This window comes from Dama dama, chromosome 7 (genome assembly GCF_033118175.1).
Source record: "Dama dama isolate Ldn47 chromosome 7, ASM3311817v1, whole genome shotgun sequence".
NCBI classification, from domain to species: domain Eukaryota; kingdom Metazoa; phylum Chordata; class Mammalia; order Artiodactyla; family Cervidae; genus Dama; species Dama dama.
In genome coordinates, this window is record NC_083687.1 from 14,196,539 (window position 1) to 14,216,071 (window position 19,533).

Genomic DNA, 19,533 nt, shown 5'->3' on the forward strand with positions numbered 1-19,533 from the left:
CGGCGGCGGCTCCCCCCACCCCCCCGGGCGAGACCATTGTGTGACTCCTCAGGAGGGGTGCGCGAGGCGGGGAGGGGGCGGAGCGGCCATTGTCCGGTCAGCGCAGCCTCCGGGGGAGGGGAGGGTGTTACGGAGCGAGTGGGGCCGCGGCTTTCACAGCGGCCGCTGCAACGCCGGAGCCGGCGGGGGGGCCTGAGGTCCTTCCCAGCGCCGCCGCACGGGACATCGCTGTGGCTGGGAGCGGCGGTGGGAGCTGCCGAGGGCGCCGGGTCTTCCCTCCTCCCCGCCCCGCGGTCCTCGGTTCACCCGCACGCCCCACCTCCTCAGCTCCCCTCCCTCTTACTCTCCGCGCCTCCTCCCCGGCCTCCCCCCACCCCCCGTCTCCGCAGGCCGAGTGGTGCGGCCCGCCTCCAGCTGACCGGCCTGGAATCCCGGCTCGGAGCCCCGGACTCGCGCCCGCTCGCGCGCCCGCCCGCTCCCTTCCCCTCCCCCCGCCCCGAGCCCCCCGACGCCGCCGCCGCCGCCTCCTTCGAGCGGGGCCCAGGCCCAGCCGCTGCCACCGCTGCCGCCGCCGAGCTCCGCCGCCGCCGCCGCCGAGCACCATGGGAGACGCCGGGAGCGAGCGCAGCAAAGCGCCCAGTCTGCCGCCTCGCTGTCCCTGCGGCTTCTGGGGGTGAGTGCCCGGCCGGGTGGGGGCAGGGGACGGGGCGCGGGCGCCGGGGCTGCCAGGGCAGGCCTCCGGGCCCGGGGAGGCCGGAACCCTCGGGCTGGGCCCAGGCCGGGCCTGCGGGGAGGGGCTCCAGGTTGGGGGGGAGCTGGAGGGGGGGCGGTGGGCCGAGAAGGCCCTGCCAGGGGTGCGCTGCCACCCTCGGGGACTCGCCTGCCCGAGGCTCGGGCCGACTGGGGCCACCCGGGCCACGGGTGAGGGGGGCAGGGCCGCGGGGAGGGTGAGGGGGCGGCGTTGGCACCTCCGACTGGAGCTGGGGGTGCCCCCTTCCCTCGGCTTTTGGAGGCCGGCCCTTCCTCCCTTCCTTGGTCTTGAGTTGGTGCCCCCAGGAACCGGGAGGGTATTTCCTCTGACTTTTTCACCTCCCCTCCTCCCTGTCCCCCAGAGACTTGCATCATCACTTCCTAAATTATATCCTAGTGCCCCATTTGCTTTTAGGAAGCTGTTCACACGTCACCCATTTTTAAAAGTTGAGCCCATGAACCCAGGCTTGGGTAAAGTTACAAGACTCTTGAGGTCTCTCACCTTTATTTAAAACACGTTTCAAAAGATCTGTAAGATTTCCTTGTCAAAAAAAAAAAAAACCTCAAGTCAGCTTGACTTAGGAACGTGAGAGCCAGTATGCTTAATTGGCTCAAGTTCTCTTCTCCCATTTCTTTTTTTAATGATAAAAATGTTCACCTTGGCCAGCCTATATTATTACTTGGCCATCCTGTGTTAGAGTGGAAATGTATGAGGTGGGAAGTCAACTTTACCACCTGTAATTACAGTTCAAATTCTCCTTCTTACACTTGGAGTTTTTAAGGATTGCCACCCGTTTTACCCGACAGGTGCTTCTATTATAACTCATGACTCTAGATCTATTGGAAAGAAACTGGAGACCTTGAAAGCCAACTTTTGTGATTTAGCTATTTTGTTTTATTTTCCAAAGATTCAGTTTATTTGGAGGTGCATAGAGGCAGTAAGGAAATGATTATTTCTTGTGAGAGCATTTTGGAAAGATGTATTGAAGATGTATCTTTACTGTCTTTCAGATCCTAGGGATGATCGAGGTAGAAATTAAGGCTATGATTTTTGGGAGTGCAGAGATTAGAAAGTGGATCTTAATGTAGATTACTGTGAAGTTTGTCATATTCAAAGGTTATGACCAAAAAAAAAAAGAAAATCGATTCTCATTTCCTCATCTTTCTGCCTTTTCTTTCACAGAAATTTCCTGCTGAAAGGATATTAATGAAAAATAAGTTATGGTATTACCAAAAGTTCTGAAGATGTGAAAATATCTTAGGTTTTGTAGTCTTCCCGTCTTTTTGACTTGAAAATAATGGTGTTGTCTGCTAAGTACTTTCATAGGCTGTCTAATTCCCACAAAAATCTTGTTAAATGGGAACCATTCTCTAAAGCTGGGGAAACTGAGGCTTTATTTACAGATGAGAAGCTTCCCTTTGCATTCAGATTTCAGGGTGGAGCTGGTGAGCTCTTTAGAGTGCTTAGTATCATCACGTTTATGACATCAGTCTGCTGCCCTGGAAAAATCTGGTGTCACAAGCCTCAGATTGTAACTCATAAGAAGACATGTGGCTCAAAGAAAGTAGCTGCCAGTGGCGGCTAATGCCCAGGATATATCAGAGGTCTATTTCCTGGCAACACGTTAATGTCCTTGGGATCATTATTATAAGTGGAACCCTTAATAAAAGATCTCTGTCAGGACTTAAAAACTGAGCAAGGTTCTGAGTAATGCAAGGCAAGCTTGGTGGTAGAGAGGAATAGTTATGCTCATACCAGACTTGACCCAGAAGCAGCCAGAGCTGCTTTTTTGCTACTTTCATTATGGTACTTTTTATGAACTACAGTTTGCCTAATAGGAATTTGTTATTTGTTGTTTAGTCACTAAGTTGTGTCCAACTTTTTTGCAACCCCATGGATTGTATGTAGCCTGCCAGGCTCCTCTGTCCATGGGATTTCCCAGCCAAGAATGCTGGAGTGGGTTGCCGTTCCTTTTCCAGGGGATCTTCCTGACCCAGGAATCGAACCCTAGTTTCCTGCTTTGGCAGATTCTTTATTACTGAACCACCAAGGAAGACCTAACAGGAATTGGAAAAAAGCTAATATTTTTATGATGAAGGTGTTCTTTTTAATGTATAATGTTTTATCTTTCCTAATCGCATCTGTAGTTTGCAGTTTATACGAAAGTATAAGGAAATTGCTGCCTAGATTCCATTATATCATGACTGCCTTTGGACATATTTCCTTTATTTATGGGTTACATTCATATTATGTTCATTAAGTAAACTTAGAATGTATTTAGCAAATATTTGAGTGGCTCTGGTACAGTAGACAAGAGGGGCACCGGCACTGTTCTCTGGGAGCAGGGTGCATAAAATAGTGAAACACTAGTTACAATGAGTGTATTCGGCTTGGTGTAGGGTGTATTAAACTCATTGGAAAAGACCCTGATGCTGGGAAAGATTGAAGGCAGGAGGAGAAGGGGACGACAGAGGATGAGATGGTTGGATGGCATCACCAACTCGATGGACATGAGTTTGAGCAAGCTTCGGGAGTTGGTGATGGACGGGGAAGCCTGGCGTGCTGCAGTCCATGTGGTTGCAGAGTCAGACACGACTGAGCAACTGAACTGAGGGTGTATTGGAAGGGGTACCTACTACAGTTGAAGAAGAGAGAGAGGAAGCTAGCCTGGAGGATGATGCTCAGCCTAGACCTGTAGGAAGATTATGAGAGAATGGAAATAGAAAAGTGCTTCTTTTAGGTAGAGGGGATAGCGTGGGTGAAGGACTGAATGTTAGAGGGGGCACTACACATTTGAGCAGCTGAAAGTTCATTGTAGAGGATTGGTAGATTGCGGAGAGGGGTGAACTGGAAATGCAGCTGAGGTGATGAGAGCAGTTAGTGACACAGGGCCGCATAGGGGATGCTTTAGACTTTGGATTTTTGTCCTGAGTGCACTGGGGAGCTGTTGAAGAACCTTGAGTGGGTTGTGAGGTGACTTTCTTTAATGTGAAAGATTATTGGATGATCTTGAGAGTTGCCTGGGTATGTGGGTATGATTGTGTGTGTGTGAGAGAGAATGCGGTGTTTATGTTTGTGGCAGGTTGCCAAGTCCAGAGGTCCAGAAGACTTGGGCGAAGGTGTGTCTATGAGGCAGGGAGAATGGAGAGACGCCATTGAGGGAGGTATCTTGGCTTTTCCCTTCGTGAACATGAAGGTGAGTGTGTTCTGTAAAAACTTTAGTCAGCATTGCACTCTTTGGAAGCCACAGGTCTGTAAAGTCAGCTAGCCAGGGCCCACACCCAACCCTTTGCAGAGGAGCCTCTCAAGCAGAATGTTCTGGCACTAGCTGACTAAACGCAGTTCCTTTAGGATTGCTCTTCTCTCCAGTGACTTAGGCTGTAGGATTTGCTGCCCAGCATTATCCACTCAGGACACCAGTCAGTTGGGGTTGGTTGAAATAGAGCTTTCAGGTGGGTCTTGTGGGAATGCAATTAGGAGGAGAATGCTGGGAGGAGCAGCAGTGCAAATGTGTTAGTGCTTAGAACACATACTGTTTCCAGTTTTGTATCCTGAAGTTGTATGTAGGTAATTAAGTTACTGTGTTATAGAGAGACCAGTGGGAAGCTTTGCTACCTTGCAAATTGTTGAAGATTTACCTGTTTATAAAATTTGGAAGATGTTTGTGTAGCTCATAAATGTTTTCAGAGTTAATGACCATAAACAATTTTTCCCCTGAAACATGGACTTAAAATTTTTAGTGAAATACAAGCATGAGCATTTTCTTGGCTTATTTTAGGCATTCAGTAATTATGCAGAAATCAGGCTAGTTTGTGATTGTCAAATCTGAAATGAAATAGTCAATTAATGCATTTTCTTTAGTTGAAATACAGTATATGTAAAAGCACTTTAAAATTATATAGATATAAGTGGTATTTGTTGAAACAGTGTAGTGAGGGATATAGAGTCTTCACAAATATTTTCAAAAGTTATTCAAAGAGTAGACCTAGAATATTAAAAAAAAAAAAGACAGGAAGAAAAGAATATACTGAGTGTATTATAGGTTAATAGAAAGGGTAATTAATTAGGATGGGGAAAGATGGACATTTTTTTCTAATTCTACTTATTAAGTATAAATACCTAATTAAAACTATTGATATTCTGCCTTTACAGTTGGAGACAGTCTCAATCACAGGGTTATTTAATGGCAACTTTGAGAAGTACTATTTTTTTGTAAATAAATTTAATGTATGGTAGATATAACTGTTCAGTCAGATACTTAGGGAATAATGGAGTGTTTTAGATACGGGATTTATTAGGGAAAAGTCTCATTGTTTTGATAAAAAGACATTCATGATTTATTTTCTAATGAATCATGTTATAAAAGAAATATTACATGGATACATTTTCTTTAGGGAAATAGATTTTATTAGTATTTCATGTTTGTGATCTATTCTGTTGATAAGCATTTTACTTACCAACTAGATCTGCTAAATAATGATGAATTTTAAATAAAGATGGGGTTAGGGCAGAGATCAAGAGTAATCTTACAAAATAAATTCTATTTCTGAATTGGTTACTAGTAGAAAGTTGATTCAGCCAAGATACTGACTAGTTAGCTTAAGCAGAGGTTATTTATTTTTGTTATTTCTTTTTTGTCTCTGAGACCAGGCTTTGGGAATTGATATAGAACTGTGTTTCTGTCACTCTGTGAGTTATCTGCCAAATATGCTTGGCTCCTGGCAGTGTGTGGCCCTTTTGCTCACATTCATTTTTGATTTTTCAGTCTGTCTCCCAATTGGAATATGTTGCCACGCTTCACCCAGCTTAACCTGGGCTTTTAAATTCCATGTGAACACAGCATGATTCAGTAGTTAATCAGTAGAATGTTCATTCCAGTGATGTCACTAATTATCCATTTGATTAGAAAACCCCTCCTTAAACATTCTCTTAAACACAAAGCAGCTCATTTGTGCAGTTTTATTTATTTTAAAGATTTTATACTTTTTTAGGGCTTCTCTGGTGGCTCAGTGATAGAGAAGCTGCCTGCCATTGCAGGAGATCCAGGTTGGATCCTTGGGTCAGGAAGATCCCCTGGAGAAGGAAATGGCACCCCACTCCAGTATTCTTGCCTGGGAAGCCTCATAGACCTGGTGGGCTACGGTCCGTGGGGTTACAAAAGAGTTGGACATGACTTAGCGACTAAGAAACAACAACACACTTCTTTTAAACAAGATTTTATGTTTTTAGAGCAGTTCTAGGATCAGAGCAAAACTGAGAGTAAGGTACCGAGATTTCCCATGTACCCCTTGCTCCATCCTTGCACAGCCTCCCTTGTTACCAGCATTTCCACCACAGCGTTGCATTTCTAACAGTGATGAATCTACTTCTACAAGTCTTTATCACCCAAAGTCCATGGTGTATACTACAGTTCACTCTTGGTGGTGTACAGTTTATGGGTTTGGATGACTGTACAGTGACATGTATCAATATATTGCAGTGTTATATAGAGTAGTTTTCAGTACTCTAAAGATCCTCTGTGCTCTACCTGTTCATTTTTCCCTCCTCCCATCCCCTGTCAACCACTCATCTTTTTACTCTCTCTGTAGTTTTGGCTTTTACAGAATGTCCTATGGTTGGAATCATAGGTAGCCTTTTCAGATTTGCTTCTTTCACTTAAAATATGCATTTAAGGTTCCTCCATGTCTTTTTGTGACTTGATAGCTTTTTTTTTTTTTTTTTTTTAGCACTTAAAAGGTTCGATTGTCTGGAGGTATCAGTTTATCCATTCACCTACTGAAGGACACCTTGGTTGCTTTCAAGTGTTGACAATTACAGATACAGCTGCTGTCAATATCCACGTGCAGGTTTTTGTGGGCATCGATTTTCAACTCCTTTGGGTAAATGTCAAGGAGTCACGCAGTTTTACTCTGCATCTTTCGAGTTTTGTGTGCATCTGAAGATGCAAAATGATTTAAATGACGTATTCGTGCGTGTGTGCGCACTCACATGTGCTCACTTATGTCTGATTGTGATGCTCTGGACTGTAGTCCACCAGGCGGCTCTCTTCATAGGATTTTCCTGGATAATCCTGAATACTGGAGTAGGTTGCCATTTCCTCCTCTAGGAGATCTTCCTGATCCAGGGATTGAACCTTTGTCTCTTGCGTTTCCAGCATTGGCAGGCAGATTCTTTACCACTGCACCACTTGGGGAGCCCATTCACTGTCAGTACGTTTATCTGTCAGTCTGCCCCATTTTCCCGATTACATTTGGGGTATCCAGAAAATGTAAAATTTGCCCTTTGATGTGATGGAACACAGGGAAATAATTTTTTTTTTTTTTTAAATGAAAACATGGTCTTTGTTTACATTGTTTTGAGTCAATGGCTTTTTAGAGTTAGATCCAGTTAACAATATAGGACATAATGCTTTTTTGGTATAATCCTTTTCTCCTCCCCATTCACTCTTCTCTTCTCCTTCCCATTCACTACTCTCACCGCCAACCTCCACCCCCCACCCCGCCCTGCCCCGCCCAAAAAAAAGGCAAACCCAATTTTTTGTCTGGTGAAAAGTTTTGACTAAAAATCTCTTTGATAGTCCTTAATTGGGTATTAAAGTTAACATTACCTTTCACAAATTAACCAGAAACTAGAAAAATCAGAGGGCTAAGAATTCTTTGAATATATAAAGTTTAAAAAAAAACAAACCCCAGTGTATTAAATATTTATTGAGGGCAGAGTATGAAGAGGGTGAGAGCTAATACTATTTGAATTTATTAGGTCAAGAGGAGGTCATGTCTGTGCAAACTGATGCAAAGTTTTGAACTACCACAATAATTATAGATCAAGATTGAAGTTAAATGTTCTCTTTCTTTTAGAAGAAAGATTATGTTCAGTATCTCAACAAACCCACATGTGGGAAGTTGGCCAGTCACAACTCAAAACTTTTATTAATATAATTTTAATGAGACATTTCAATTGTTCAGATTCAGGCTTGTTGTGGGACTTTGTGCCAGAGTGGTTTGCAAAAGAAAGCCTTCATTCCACCTGGGTGGATGACTGATATCATTCTGCTCTGCTAGGGGGTTTGAGAAACAGGCTGATCCTGCTTTGGGCTGGGTCCCTTGTTAACAAAATTATGTTGTTGAATGAGATAATAAGGAAGAAATTTTCTGTGTGTGTTAAATGCGGAAGGGAGGTTAAAGAGCTTCATTTGAAGCTTTTAATAATCAGAATCTAAGACTGTATTCTAGAGTTGTGTGTCCAGTATGGTAGCCACTAGCTACATATAGTTATTAAAATTCATACTAATTAAAATTAAATAAAAATTCAATTTTCAGTTACAGTAGCTGTATTTTACATAATATTTTTCAATAGCTGGTGGTTACCCCATTGGGGAACACAAATGTAGAACACTTTATCCTCCTGAAAAGTTCTGTTGGATAATGTTCTTCTAGAATGTTGGTGTGAGAGACAGCCAGGATTTTCAAGCCTATTTTCTTTTCTAGTTTTATTAAGATAAAGTTGACATTCAAGTGTATTTACTTGTGAGTTCTTCAGATTCATGTTTTCTCTAATATTCTAAAAACGTAAGGCTTGTTTAATTTAGCTCTTTTTCTATTTCCAGCTCTAACATGTTTTATTTCTAAAGGGAGAAGCACTGCTATTGTCCTTTCAGATTACTGGGAAGTGCTCCTTTGGTCATTTTTGGGAATTAAAATTTCAGTATAAGTTAGTCTATAATTTGAACTTTTTTTTCATATTAGCTTTTGGGTCAGTCATCTTTGCCCCTTTCTTAGCTTTATTAAACTGGCAACCTCAGAGGCCTATGCCGGGAGATGTTGGACTGATAGAGAATCTTTTTTTTTTTCTCTTTAGTGAGAATTTTTGAAGGTATGAACCTTGGACTGTGACTTCTGTAGATTCACAAATGTGAATCTCATATGATAGCTTTTGATATGTGATCAGAGATAAATGCATTCGATTCTCTGGTAAATTCAAGCCCCTGTGTTTAGAGGAAGGTGGAGTGTGTCTTGGAATATCCAGCAGCATTGGGCAAACCCACGCTGATCTGTGACGCAGTGGACTGAGGAAATGGCACAAGATGAATGAAAATGTCGTGTCATCCCTTGAGGCCAGGGGCAAATCTGCAGAGAGTGCTGGACATCTGAAATTATGGCTGCAGCTGTTCACCAGAGGAAGGAAGAATGCAGTAGGAAGAAGATGTAGTACTAGCTAACTGCATCTGTTTATTCTATTGTACCAAGTGTCCTGTATCAGAGACAGGTGCAGTTTTGTATTAGGGCAGAAGAATGTTCTGGGAAAGATCATGGACTGCAACTGTGACCAATCTGGTGTGGGGAGAAGGGAAGCAGGGGCAGACCACACTGCAAAACACCTCGGTAGTGGACAGGCTCTCTTTAGCCTCACTGCTGCCTTGTTGAAGTCCTGGTAAAGAGTGAGGTTGGTGATGTGGTACTTGGGACTTTTCGGGAGTACCTTTTCTGATTTCTTGGTGCTTAAGTGGAGTGATGTGGAGTAACAGTTATTCTTGTCTTATCTGTCTCTTGGACTCACACACACTGGTAAGTTGAAGTGCATTTATATAAATAATCACACTCTTAGCCACACTTCTGAAAGAAGTATTCTGACCATTCAGAAGTATCAGAGATTCTCTTCCTGCAGTCAAGTTCTTGGGCCAGACATGTGGTTTTCTTACATGTTTGTGCTGGTAACATTCCTGAACACAGTGTGAGAAGGTTCCTCTAGATTAATGGATACCTAATGAGAAGAATGGGGCAGGAATTTGGAGACTATGGATTGGGTGGGGGCTTTGCATATCATTTCCATACTTTCACAGTCTCTGCCTATTTCAGGTCATCATTTTTCAATTTCAACCCTTTCTAGAATGCCTTATATAGATAGATGTGCTGGCAAAGTTTTCCAGAATTTTTTTCAGCATAATGAATGAGGCAAAATAGAGTGAATAATCATTCTTAACTGTGCAGGTGTGTATTAACTTGCAAGAAATAGTAGACTGGAGGTGGGAGAAAGTGTGGTGCATTTCAGTGTATGTTTTTAGATTTATGATTTTTTGGTGTCAGTCCTAGCAATGGATGGACTGTATTCCTTTTCTTCAGATGTCATTGAAATCCAGAAAAGGTTTTTCAAGTCATTGTGTTTGCATATAAAACTTTGCATGGTATACAAAATCTTCAGTGTTTGATCCTATACATTTTTATCTAGTTTGCCTTTCCCTTTTAGTATAACACAAAACGGTGCTACGATAAAAATGGTTTGTTTTTGCATGTTGATCCACAAAGATCCTTGTTTAGAGGACCTTTCGGTTTATTCCTTTGTTGATTGGGGGGAACATAGTCATGTACTCTCTGAGGCCTATATTCCCTGTATCGGTATAGATCACTATTAAATTAGCTTTACCTGTTGTTCATGTCACTCCTTTTCCCACTCCTTTTCCTAGTGCAGTACTGTAGCACTTTCAAGATGTGTTTAAACTGTGCATTTTATTTGTAAAGCTAATCTTTGTCTTTGCTAAATGTGGGACAGGATCTAATGGAACAGTTGCTGTAACTTAAGTGATAAAGACACAGTCTTGAATAAAAGTGTGGAGTGTTACATGGTGTACTGTAAGAGTCTCTTTGGGGGTTTGCAATCTGAATAATATCAGTATGGATTAATTTAGAAAATGATAGCCACAGAAAACCTTTTCTGTGGAAGTGTGTCCTTAAGGCTGTATTTTTTTTTTCTCTTTGGTTTTAAACTGTCTGGTGACTAGATATTTATGATTCCATAGTTGAACGGCCCCTAGGTTTACCTGAATAGTTTTCATTGTAGATAAATTACTTACATTGTTATGTGTTTTTGGTTGGAGTTAGGGACAGGAAGAATGGACTGTTCCGGTTTTGTGTTTAAGTTTGGGATGCAGAAAAGTCACTGGGCAGATCTGTATCAGACACCTGATTTGGAGGTGAGTTGGAAGAGTAAGGACACACAAAATGGTCAGGGGGGAGACTGGGTTGTAAGGGGGATGCGAGTGGGGAAATGTGTTAGTTAGGAATGAGGATACTTTGTGGTCACCAACTTCTAGTCAAAATATGAGGTGACCATGTTTACATGGGGTTGAGAAACTAATGTGAACAGGTGGTGTGGGTGAGATTAAAGAAAACATCCTGCTTTTCCTTCAAGTGTAGGGTGTGAGTCCCTGGGGGTCTTACAGGAAGGTGCTAGAGATCATAGGGTGAGAGCTGTGGTGCAAACTCCAAACTAACGTCAGTGGGAGCGGCAGCCGCTCCGAGCAGGACTGGTGTCCATCTGTCGGAACCCCGTCTCCTGCGCAGCCTCACAGCACCTTCTCCAAGGAGAGCACTTCATGGTGTCTCTGCCGCAGGCCTTCGAGAGTCTGCTTTCTTTCATTATTGGTGTTGCCACAACCAAGTCCATGCCTTGGAGGTATTTTTCTTCTTCCTTTTAAACCTCCAAGCCTGATGAGGAGAGTTCGATGTTTTGCTCATTTCCTGCTTTATTTGCTGTTCTTGGGGGAAGAAAATCACAGCCCTTCTATTTTAAAAGATTTTTCAACAATACACATGGGGGAAATTACATTAAATTTTATTTATTCTTTATTATTTATTTTTTTTTGAATTTTAAAGAATTTAATAGTAGTGTTGGTTGGGGGATAAGATCTTTTTTATTGCTAAGAGGCCAACGAAGGGCTCCTCTCTCACCCGGCCTGTTTGTTTTGTTGCTAAGCGTGTCTGACTTTTGCTGTCCCATGGACTGTAGCCCGCTAGGCTCCTCAGTCCATGGGATTTCCCAGGCAAGAATACTGGAGTGGGTTGCCATTTCCTTCTCCAGGGGATGTTCCCGTCCCAGGGATCAAACCAGTGTCTCCTGCATTGGCAGGCGGTGTTTTACCACTGAGCCGCTGGGGAAGCCCTTCATGCAGCCTCGGCCCTTCCAGAATGCTTCCAAGGATGAAGGGCGTGCTGGCCTCTTATCTTCAGAAAACCATCTGAGCTCAGTGGCTGGGTATGGCTTTGAAATCAAAGACCTGGTTTGAAAACTTCAGTTTATAACTTTTGCTTGATTTTGAGTGGTTTACCTCTTTGCCTCTTTTTGTTTAAAAAAGAATATCCCAGAGTTGCTTTGACGTTTAGTGAACTAATGCCTGTCAAGCCCTTTGGCACAGTGCCCGACGACCAGGGTAGTTACATTTATTAAGGGCTAACTTCCCAGCCTTGAACGAAGGAGCTTTGGTGGCAGATTAATAGATGCAGGACTGTCCTGCTTCACCTGGCAGTTTGCACTTTTGGTAACCTCCAGACCAGTGCCACGTCATTGGCTGACGAGGTTTCTGACTGGATGTACGCTGGTGTGGCTGTTTTCCAGAGCCTTGTTCTGCAAGCATTGTTAAGCACTCCATTGTGTATCTTGAGCTCTGCTGGGCACGTTATACCCTGTTCTGGCTGCCGCTCTAAAAAAGCTCAGTGTGGAGGGGTGGCAGACAGTAAATGAGCAAAACATCCTGAAGGAGGTGCTGTGGAGATCGTCACAGAACTGTGAGAGCACTGACAGGGCATCTTTCCAAGCCTGGGAGCGGGGGATGGCCAGGAGGGCCTCTCTGAGGAGGTGGTGCCTCAGCTGGCAGTAAAAGATGAGCAGGGATTAGCCACATGGAGAGGGTGAGGAAGGGCTTTCCAGGCAGGGGGAACAGCTTATGCAGAGACAGAGGAGTGAGAAAGCATACTGAATTCAGAGAGCTGCTGATTCAATTCAGGATGTTAGCTGCATTTATGGAGGAAGGCAAGATGAAGCTGAGGGGATGAGCAGGGGCCAATCAGGAACCTACTTGATTGTTGGGCTGTTGAATTTAGCTTTTATCCTGGAAGCCATTGGTACCATTTAAGGGTTTTAAATATGGATGGCAGATGATATTTATGTTTCAAAAAATTTACCCTGAACACAGTGTGGAGGAGAATTGGAGGGTATAAGCATAGAAGCAGAATCTAGTTAGAGCACTTAAACCTTTTTGGGCTGTGGATCTCTTTGGCAATCTGGTGAAGCCTGCAGACCTTTTTTGGGATAATGCATAAAGTAAAACATGATGATCACAAAGGAAACCAGTTAGATCTAAATGCATTTCTACCTGTGGTCTATAGGGTCTGTGAACCCTAGATAAAGCAACTCTGTGTGAATGCTGTGGTAGGAGAGCTGCAGATGAATGTAGGCTAAAAACGGGGTATTTGGGCTGTGATAACAAAATGCCATAGATTGGGTGGCTTATAAACAACAGAAGTTTATTTCTTGCAGTCCTGGAAGCTGGAAGTTCAAGACCACAGCACGGGTGGATTTGGTGTCTGATGAGAGCCAGCTTCCTCATTATTGGTGTCTTCTCCTTATAACTTTCTATGGTGGAAGGGATGAGGGACTTCTCTCTCCAGCTGCTTTTATTTTATTTATTTATTTTTTTACAATATTTATTCCCCCCAAAGGGGGGGGTGCACCGTTTCTGGAAGTACTGCAATACCAGGTCGATGGGTGGAGTGGACGGAACAAGCTCCTATTCCAACTCCTAATCCCAAAAATCCATTTAATATATTGTCCTTGGATAGAGGACGTATCAGATATTAAACTGATAAGAACAGATACTACACTTGATCTTAGCCAGAAGGCTGAGAAGCGATCCCAGCTGCTTTTAAAAGGGTATTGATCCATGATCTAAGCAGAGCCCTCATGATCCAGTTGCTTCCCAAAGGCCTCACCTCCAAACACCATCACACTGGGCATTAGGATTCAACGTGTGAATTCTGGGAGGCACAGACATTTCACTCCATAGCCCGGGGGCAGTGAGGACTGAAGAGGAGGGCTTGAGTGTAGGAGCAGAGACAGGTCGGTTGGGGGATGGGGTGGGGTGTGTCATGAAAAGGAAAAGAGAGGCAGCAAGACTTCTGACATGGGCAGTTGGGTAAAAGATAGTCAATCACATACAGTGGGTATAGAAGTTCTGCCTACACACTGGTTAGCTTTTGAAAGGTTCTCTGTGAATCCGCTTATTTGTAAGTCCAATGTGAAACTGTAGAAGCAACCTCTAGTGAGCTCTCAGTTGTGTGTGAAGTCTGGTTTGGTAGAAGAAAGTTTATACTTTGGAATTTTTTAAGTTGAAGTGATTCCATCTGAAAGATGATGAGCAGGTTGTGGGAAAGGCATGATTAACTTTAGAAACGTTGAGTATGCATTTTGATGAATTAGCATGTCAGTGTATTTTTATCGTATTTTAAAAATTAAGGTATAATTCATACATCACATTAGTTTCAGGTGTACAACATTATATTTGCTATTTGTTGATATTGCAGAATGACCCCACAGTAACTGTAGTTAACATTCATCACCATACATAGTTATAAAATTATTTTTCTTGTGGTGAGAACTTTTAAGGTCTACCTTTTGGCAAGTAAATAACAAATTTCAAATAAATACACAATACAATATTACTAGCTATACTCACCCGTGACATTCATTTTATAATTGGAAGTTTATACCTTTTGACCCCCTCACTCATTTCACCCACCTCTCACCTCCTGCTACCACCAACTGCCAATCTGTTCTGTATATGTTACCTTTTTTCCCCCTAAAGATTCTGCATATAAATAAGAGCATACAGTATTTGTATTTTTCTATCTGACTTATTTTCATTTAGTATGATGCCCTCAGGATCCATCCATGTTGTTGCAAGTGGCAAGATTTCATTCTTTGTATGCGTGGGTATGTATATATTCATCAGTGGATGAGTGAACAAAGAAAATGTGTGTGTGTGTGTGTATATGACAACTTAGGTTGTTTCTGTGGCTTGGCTATTGTAAGTAATACTGAAGTAAACATGGAGTGCATATCTTTTTGAATTACTGTTTTCATTCTCTTTAGATAAATACCTAGAAGTGGAAATGCTGGATCATATGGTAGATCAATTTTTAATTTCTTGAGGAAGCCCTGTACTGTTTTCCATAACAGTTACACCAATTTACATTCCCACCAACAGTGTACAAGGGTTCCCTTTCCTCCATGTCTTTGCCAACATTTGATAGTTCTTGTCTTTGTGATAGTAGTTGTTCTAAATGGTGTGAGGTGCTACCACACTGTGATTTTGATTTGCTTTTCCCTCATGATTAGTGATGTAGAGCATCTTTTCATGTTCCTGTTGGCTATCTATGTCTTCTTTGGAAAAATGTTCACATCTTTTTAATTGGATTGTGTTTTTGGTATTGAGTCATGAGTCCTTTATATATTTAGGGTGTTAAGTCCTTATCAGATATATGATTTGCAAATATTTTTTTGTAAAGTGCCTTTTCATTTTGGTACTGATTTCCTTTGCTATGTAGAAGAAGCTTTTTAGTTTGATATAGTCCCACTTATTTAATTTTTCCTTTTATTATACCTTTTTTTAATGTAAACATTTTATTGAAGTATAACATTCATAGTGAAAAATGTATAAATCTTAAGTGTCTAGTGAAATGAATTTTCACAAAGTGGATATTCACAAATATTCACAAAGTGAATGTAACGAGGGCTTGTATCAAGAAATAACATTCCCGCCCCTAAGAAGCCTTCCTACTGCCCTTCCAGTCACTGCCCCTCCTCAGGGATAATCACTGTCCTGACTTCTAAAGCTATGGATTATCTTAACACTTTTTTTCTTCTTAAATCTTTTTCTACTTTTTTTTTTTTTATTGAGGCCAAACTTTGTTTATGGCACACATTTTAAGTATACACTTTGATGAATTAAGTAATTTTTTAGAGCAGCTTTAGATTCAAAGCAAAGTTGAGCAGGAGATACAGAGAGCTCCTCTCTCTCCTTTGTCCCCACACATGCTTGGCCTCTCTCACCGTCCGCATCCCCCGCTGCAGTGGGATACTGTCCCTGTCAGTGACGGTACATTGACACAATCATTATCAAAGTCCACAGCTGACGTGGGGGTTTTCTCCTGCTGGTTTTACATTCTGTGGATTTTGCCAGGTGTATGATGATATGTATGCACTGTCCAGAAAATCCTCTGTGTTAACGCCTGTTCGTTTCTCTATCCTCTAGCAATCATTAATCTTTTTATTGTCTCCATAGTTTTGCTTTTTCCAAAATGTCATGTACTAGTTGGAATCATGCAGTTAATAGTTTTTTTAGATTGATTTCTTTCACTTAGGAATATGCTTGAAAGCTCATTTCTCTTTAGCAAAATGATATTCCATTGTTTGATGTATGAGTTTTTATCCATTTCCCCACTGAAGGACATCTTGATTGCTTCCAAGTCTTGGCATTTATAAATAAAGTTGCTAATCAACATTTGTGTGCAAGGTTTTGTGTAGGCATAAGTTTTCAAATTGGTGAATGTCAAGGAGTGTGATTGCTGGAATGTATGATAAGAGTATGTTTAGTTTGAATGTTTAGTTTGGAAGGAACCGCCCAACTGTTTTTTCAAAGTGGCTGTCCCATTTTGCTTTCCCATCAGGGGTGAATAGGAGGTTCTGTTGCTACATATCCTTCCCAGCATTTGATGTCATTGTTTCGGATTTTGGCCATTCTAAGAGGTGTATTTTGGTATCTTAATTCGCAATTCCCTTGTGACAAATGATGTTGAGCGTCTTTTCAGATGCTTATTTTCCATCTGTATATCTTCTTTGGTGAGGTGTCTTATGTAGGTCTTATGCCTGGGTTTTGTATAACCACTACCCACCCAGATTGACAGGTTCACATTCTGGCACCCCAGCAGGAGTCGTCTTGTGTCCTACCCTACTTGACAATCCCAACTTACTCTGATTAGTTTTGCCTGTGTTTGAATGTTATGTAAATGGAATCATATGGAATTTACTCTTTTGTGTTTGGCTTCTTTGCCTCAGCATTGTAACTCTGATTCATCTACATTTGTGTAAGAGAGATAGTGATTTTTCACTGCTTTGTGGTACTCTTGTATGCTCACGTAACTTATCTCCTTATCTGTTTTACTTTTTAGAGTTTTTGGTTTGGAGGTACTCTGGATAATGCTGCTGTGAACGTTCTTGCACATATCTTTTAGTGGATATTGGCACGCATTTCTTTTGCTTTTTCACCCAGCAGTAGAGTTGTTGGGTTACAAGATGTTTGCTTGAATTAGTAGGTACTGCCAGTTTCCTAAAGTGAACGTGTCAGTTTACTGTCACCTGTATGAGAATTTTGGTTATTTCACTTCTTCATCAATACTTAATATTGTTTTGATATTGTCTTCATCAATACTTGATATAGTAAAGAGACAGTATTGATGATATCAGTACTGTCTCTTTCTACTTGGTTGTGTAGGGTTGCAGTAATATGATTTTAACTTGCATTTTCCTCATGACTAATGAAATTGAGTATCTTTCTTTGTTGGCCTTTTGGCTAAAACTTGTTAAGAAGTGCCCGTTCAAACATTTTGTTCGTTTTTTTAATTGTGTTTTCTACTTTTTCTTCTTCATTTATAGAGGTTCTTTATGTATTCTGGATACAAGCTCTTTTTCAGATAGCATGTAAAGTTATCTATAGTTTTATAGTATCTTTTAATTGCTTTTTTTTTTAATTTGAAAAAGAATTTATACATGCAGTAAAAAAATTTGAACAACAGAGATGAATATGCAGTGAAAGGGCTGTCTCCTTCCTACACCATATTGTTAGTCCCACTTTCTGGCAAGAATCATGGTTAAGTTTCTTGAGAATCCTTCCAGAAGTTTCCTGTGCATACACTACATTTACCCCCTTTTTTCCGATAACACTAATAATAGTAGTGAACTGCATACTATTCTTTACCTTTCCTTTTTTACTTAATATATCTTAGTGTTCTCCCCAAAACAGCATGTGCCTTTCAAGTTGCTTCTTTAAATGGCAGCACAGTATTCCAGTAGGTGGATAGAGTCTATTTTTAGCCAGGCTACCTAATTACTTCTTGGTGGGTATTGTTATTATTTCTGTTACTACTACTCCTGCTGCTACGCTACAAAAATGGTATCAGGTATATTGAATTTTAGGACTTACGGACCATCCCAATGTGGAAGTGCCTTAGATGTTCAAAGTTTAGGGCTGTGCCATTTAGGGTGACATGAGTACATAGGTCATAGCTAAAGCCAATAGCGCAATTATGATCACACAGGAAGTGTTGTTAGACCAGTGGTTCTCTCCAGTACAAATGGGGTTGTCAGAATTATTTTGGGAGTCTTTTCTAAAAATCACATCACTGCTGCTTCTTCCAGCTCCAGTTTAGTGGATCTAAGGTGGGATTTGTGCAATTCATTCTTGCCTTTTTTTCTTATCCCTTGACTGTTACCCCATCCTAAAGGAAATCAGTCCTGAATATTCATTGGAAGGACTGATGCTGAAGCTGAAACTCCAATACTTTGGCCATCTGATGTGAAGAACTGACTCATTTGAAAAGACCCTGATGCCGGGAAAGATTGAAGGTGGAAGGAGAAGGGGACGACAGAGGATGAGACAGTTGGATGGCATCACTGACTCAATGGACATAAGTTTGAGTAAACTCCGAGAGTTGGTGATGGACAGGGAGGCCTGGCGTGCTGCAGTCCATGGGGTTGCAAAGAATCAGACATGACTGAGTGACTGAACTGTGTGACTGTTACCCCTGTGTATCACTTTGCTTTTGAGATTCAATTGTATAGAATGAGATGACAGCTGAGGATGGAACCCTGAGATACACAAGTGGAATAGGTGGAGCTTGGGTAGGGGGATGGATGGACAGAGGAGAAGTCAGGTCAGGATAGGTTCTCTGAAACCGAGAGATGGGATAGTGCAATGAGGAAGTGGCAAGAGAGTCATGCTGCAGAGAGTGGTCCAGTTAGATGATGATTGGGACTTCTCTGCTGCTGAAGAGTGCTAGAAGAATTTAAGTAATGCCTTTTTAGTCACATCGTGCATCTCAGCAGTATTGTTGCCCAGCGTGGTACTAAGGTACTTTTTGTGGAAAATTGCTGTAATTACGTTCCATGTGTACCCAAAATTAACAACTTCTGTTAATGATCCAGGAAGCCAATAATCCTGAATTAAGAAACTTTTCTTGCATCTGTTTATAATTTTGGTTTCTTTTAATTCTCTTCCAGTAATAATTTGTTTTTAGGTTATATTAAAAAAAAATAACAAAGCTTGAACTTCTAATGTCTAAGACTTTAAGAGGTACATTGATTTGTCCTTGTAGTCTCTAGGTTCTGGTGGACAAGATTGCACTCATCTCATCTGTCTTGATATTTTACTTAATTTTATAGATTTTAATCCTCCTTACCCACCTTTGTTTTTCTAGAAGGTCTATTTAGTCTTCACTTTCATCCCTTTAAATGCTCAGATGGCTTTTCTGAAGTCGTTCCAATTATATGTTGTATTTTTGAAGTACATCTGTGTTGTTGAAGACACTGGATAGATATATTCTGTCTAGTCCCCTCTCCCACCATATGTGGGGATGGTATAGAAAGAAACTGTGTGGGAGGTAATAAAATTTGTTTCTTAAAAATAAAGTTCAATATATGTATTTAGGAAAAATTAGGTGAGATATGAAGTAATATGAGGGGCATACTTCGTGGTTTAAACTGACTTATACTCTTTTTATTCATGGTTATAGTTGTGTGGGTAGGTATGACACAGAGGAGAGTGCATATTAGTCCATACACAGTGTGATTTAGAATTAAGGTTGAGTTGCATTTTTCAGGTATTATGAAACTGTGATTTTGCTGCATGTTATTTGCTGTTAAGTCTTCTGTTTATTTAGCTATATGACTGTTGTATT

General features: G+C 41.5%; 1 protein-coding gene and 1 non-coding gene across 2 annotated transcripts in view; one reads left to right on the forward strand and one right to left on the reverse strand.

The window, feature by feature from the left end:
- The first annotated feature begins 521 nt into the window (after positions 1–521).
- The window catches only part of ZFAND3 (zinc finger AN1-type containing 3), a 308,946-nt gene continuing 289,934 nt past the window's right edge, over positions 522–19,533 (forward strand). The window contains exon 1 of the mRNA XM_061146616.1: positions 522–673. Within this exon, the coding sequence (XP_061002599.1) occupies positions 603–673 (71 nt within the window). The 5' untranslated portion in view covers positions 522–602. The remainder of the gene's footprint in view (positions 674–19,533) is intronic.
- Positions 13,244–13,434, reverse strand: LOC133060061 (U2 spliceosomal RNA). The gene has a single exon (XR_009693724.1). It is a non-coding gene; the product is annotated as a U2 spliceosomal RNA (small nuclear RNA).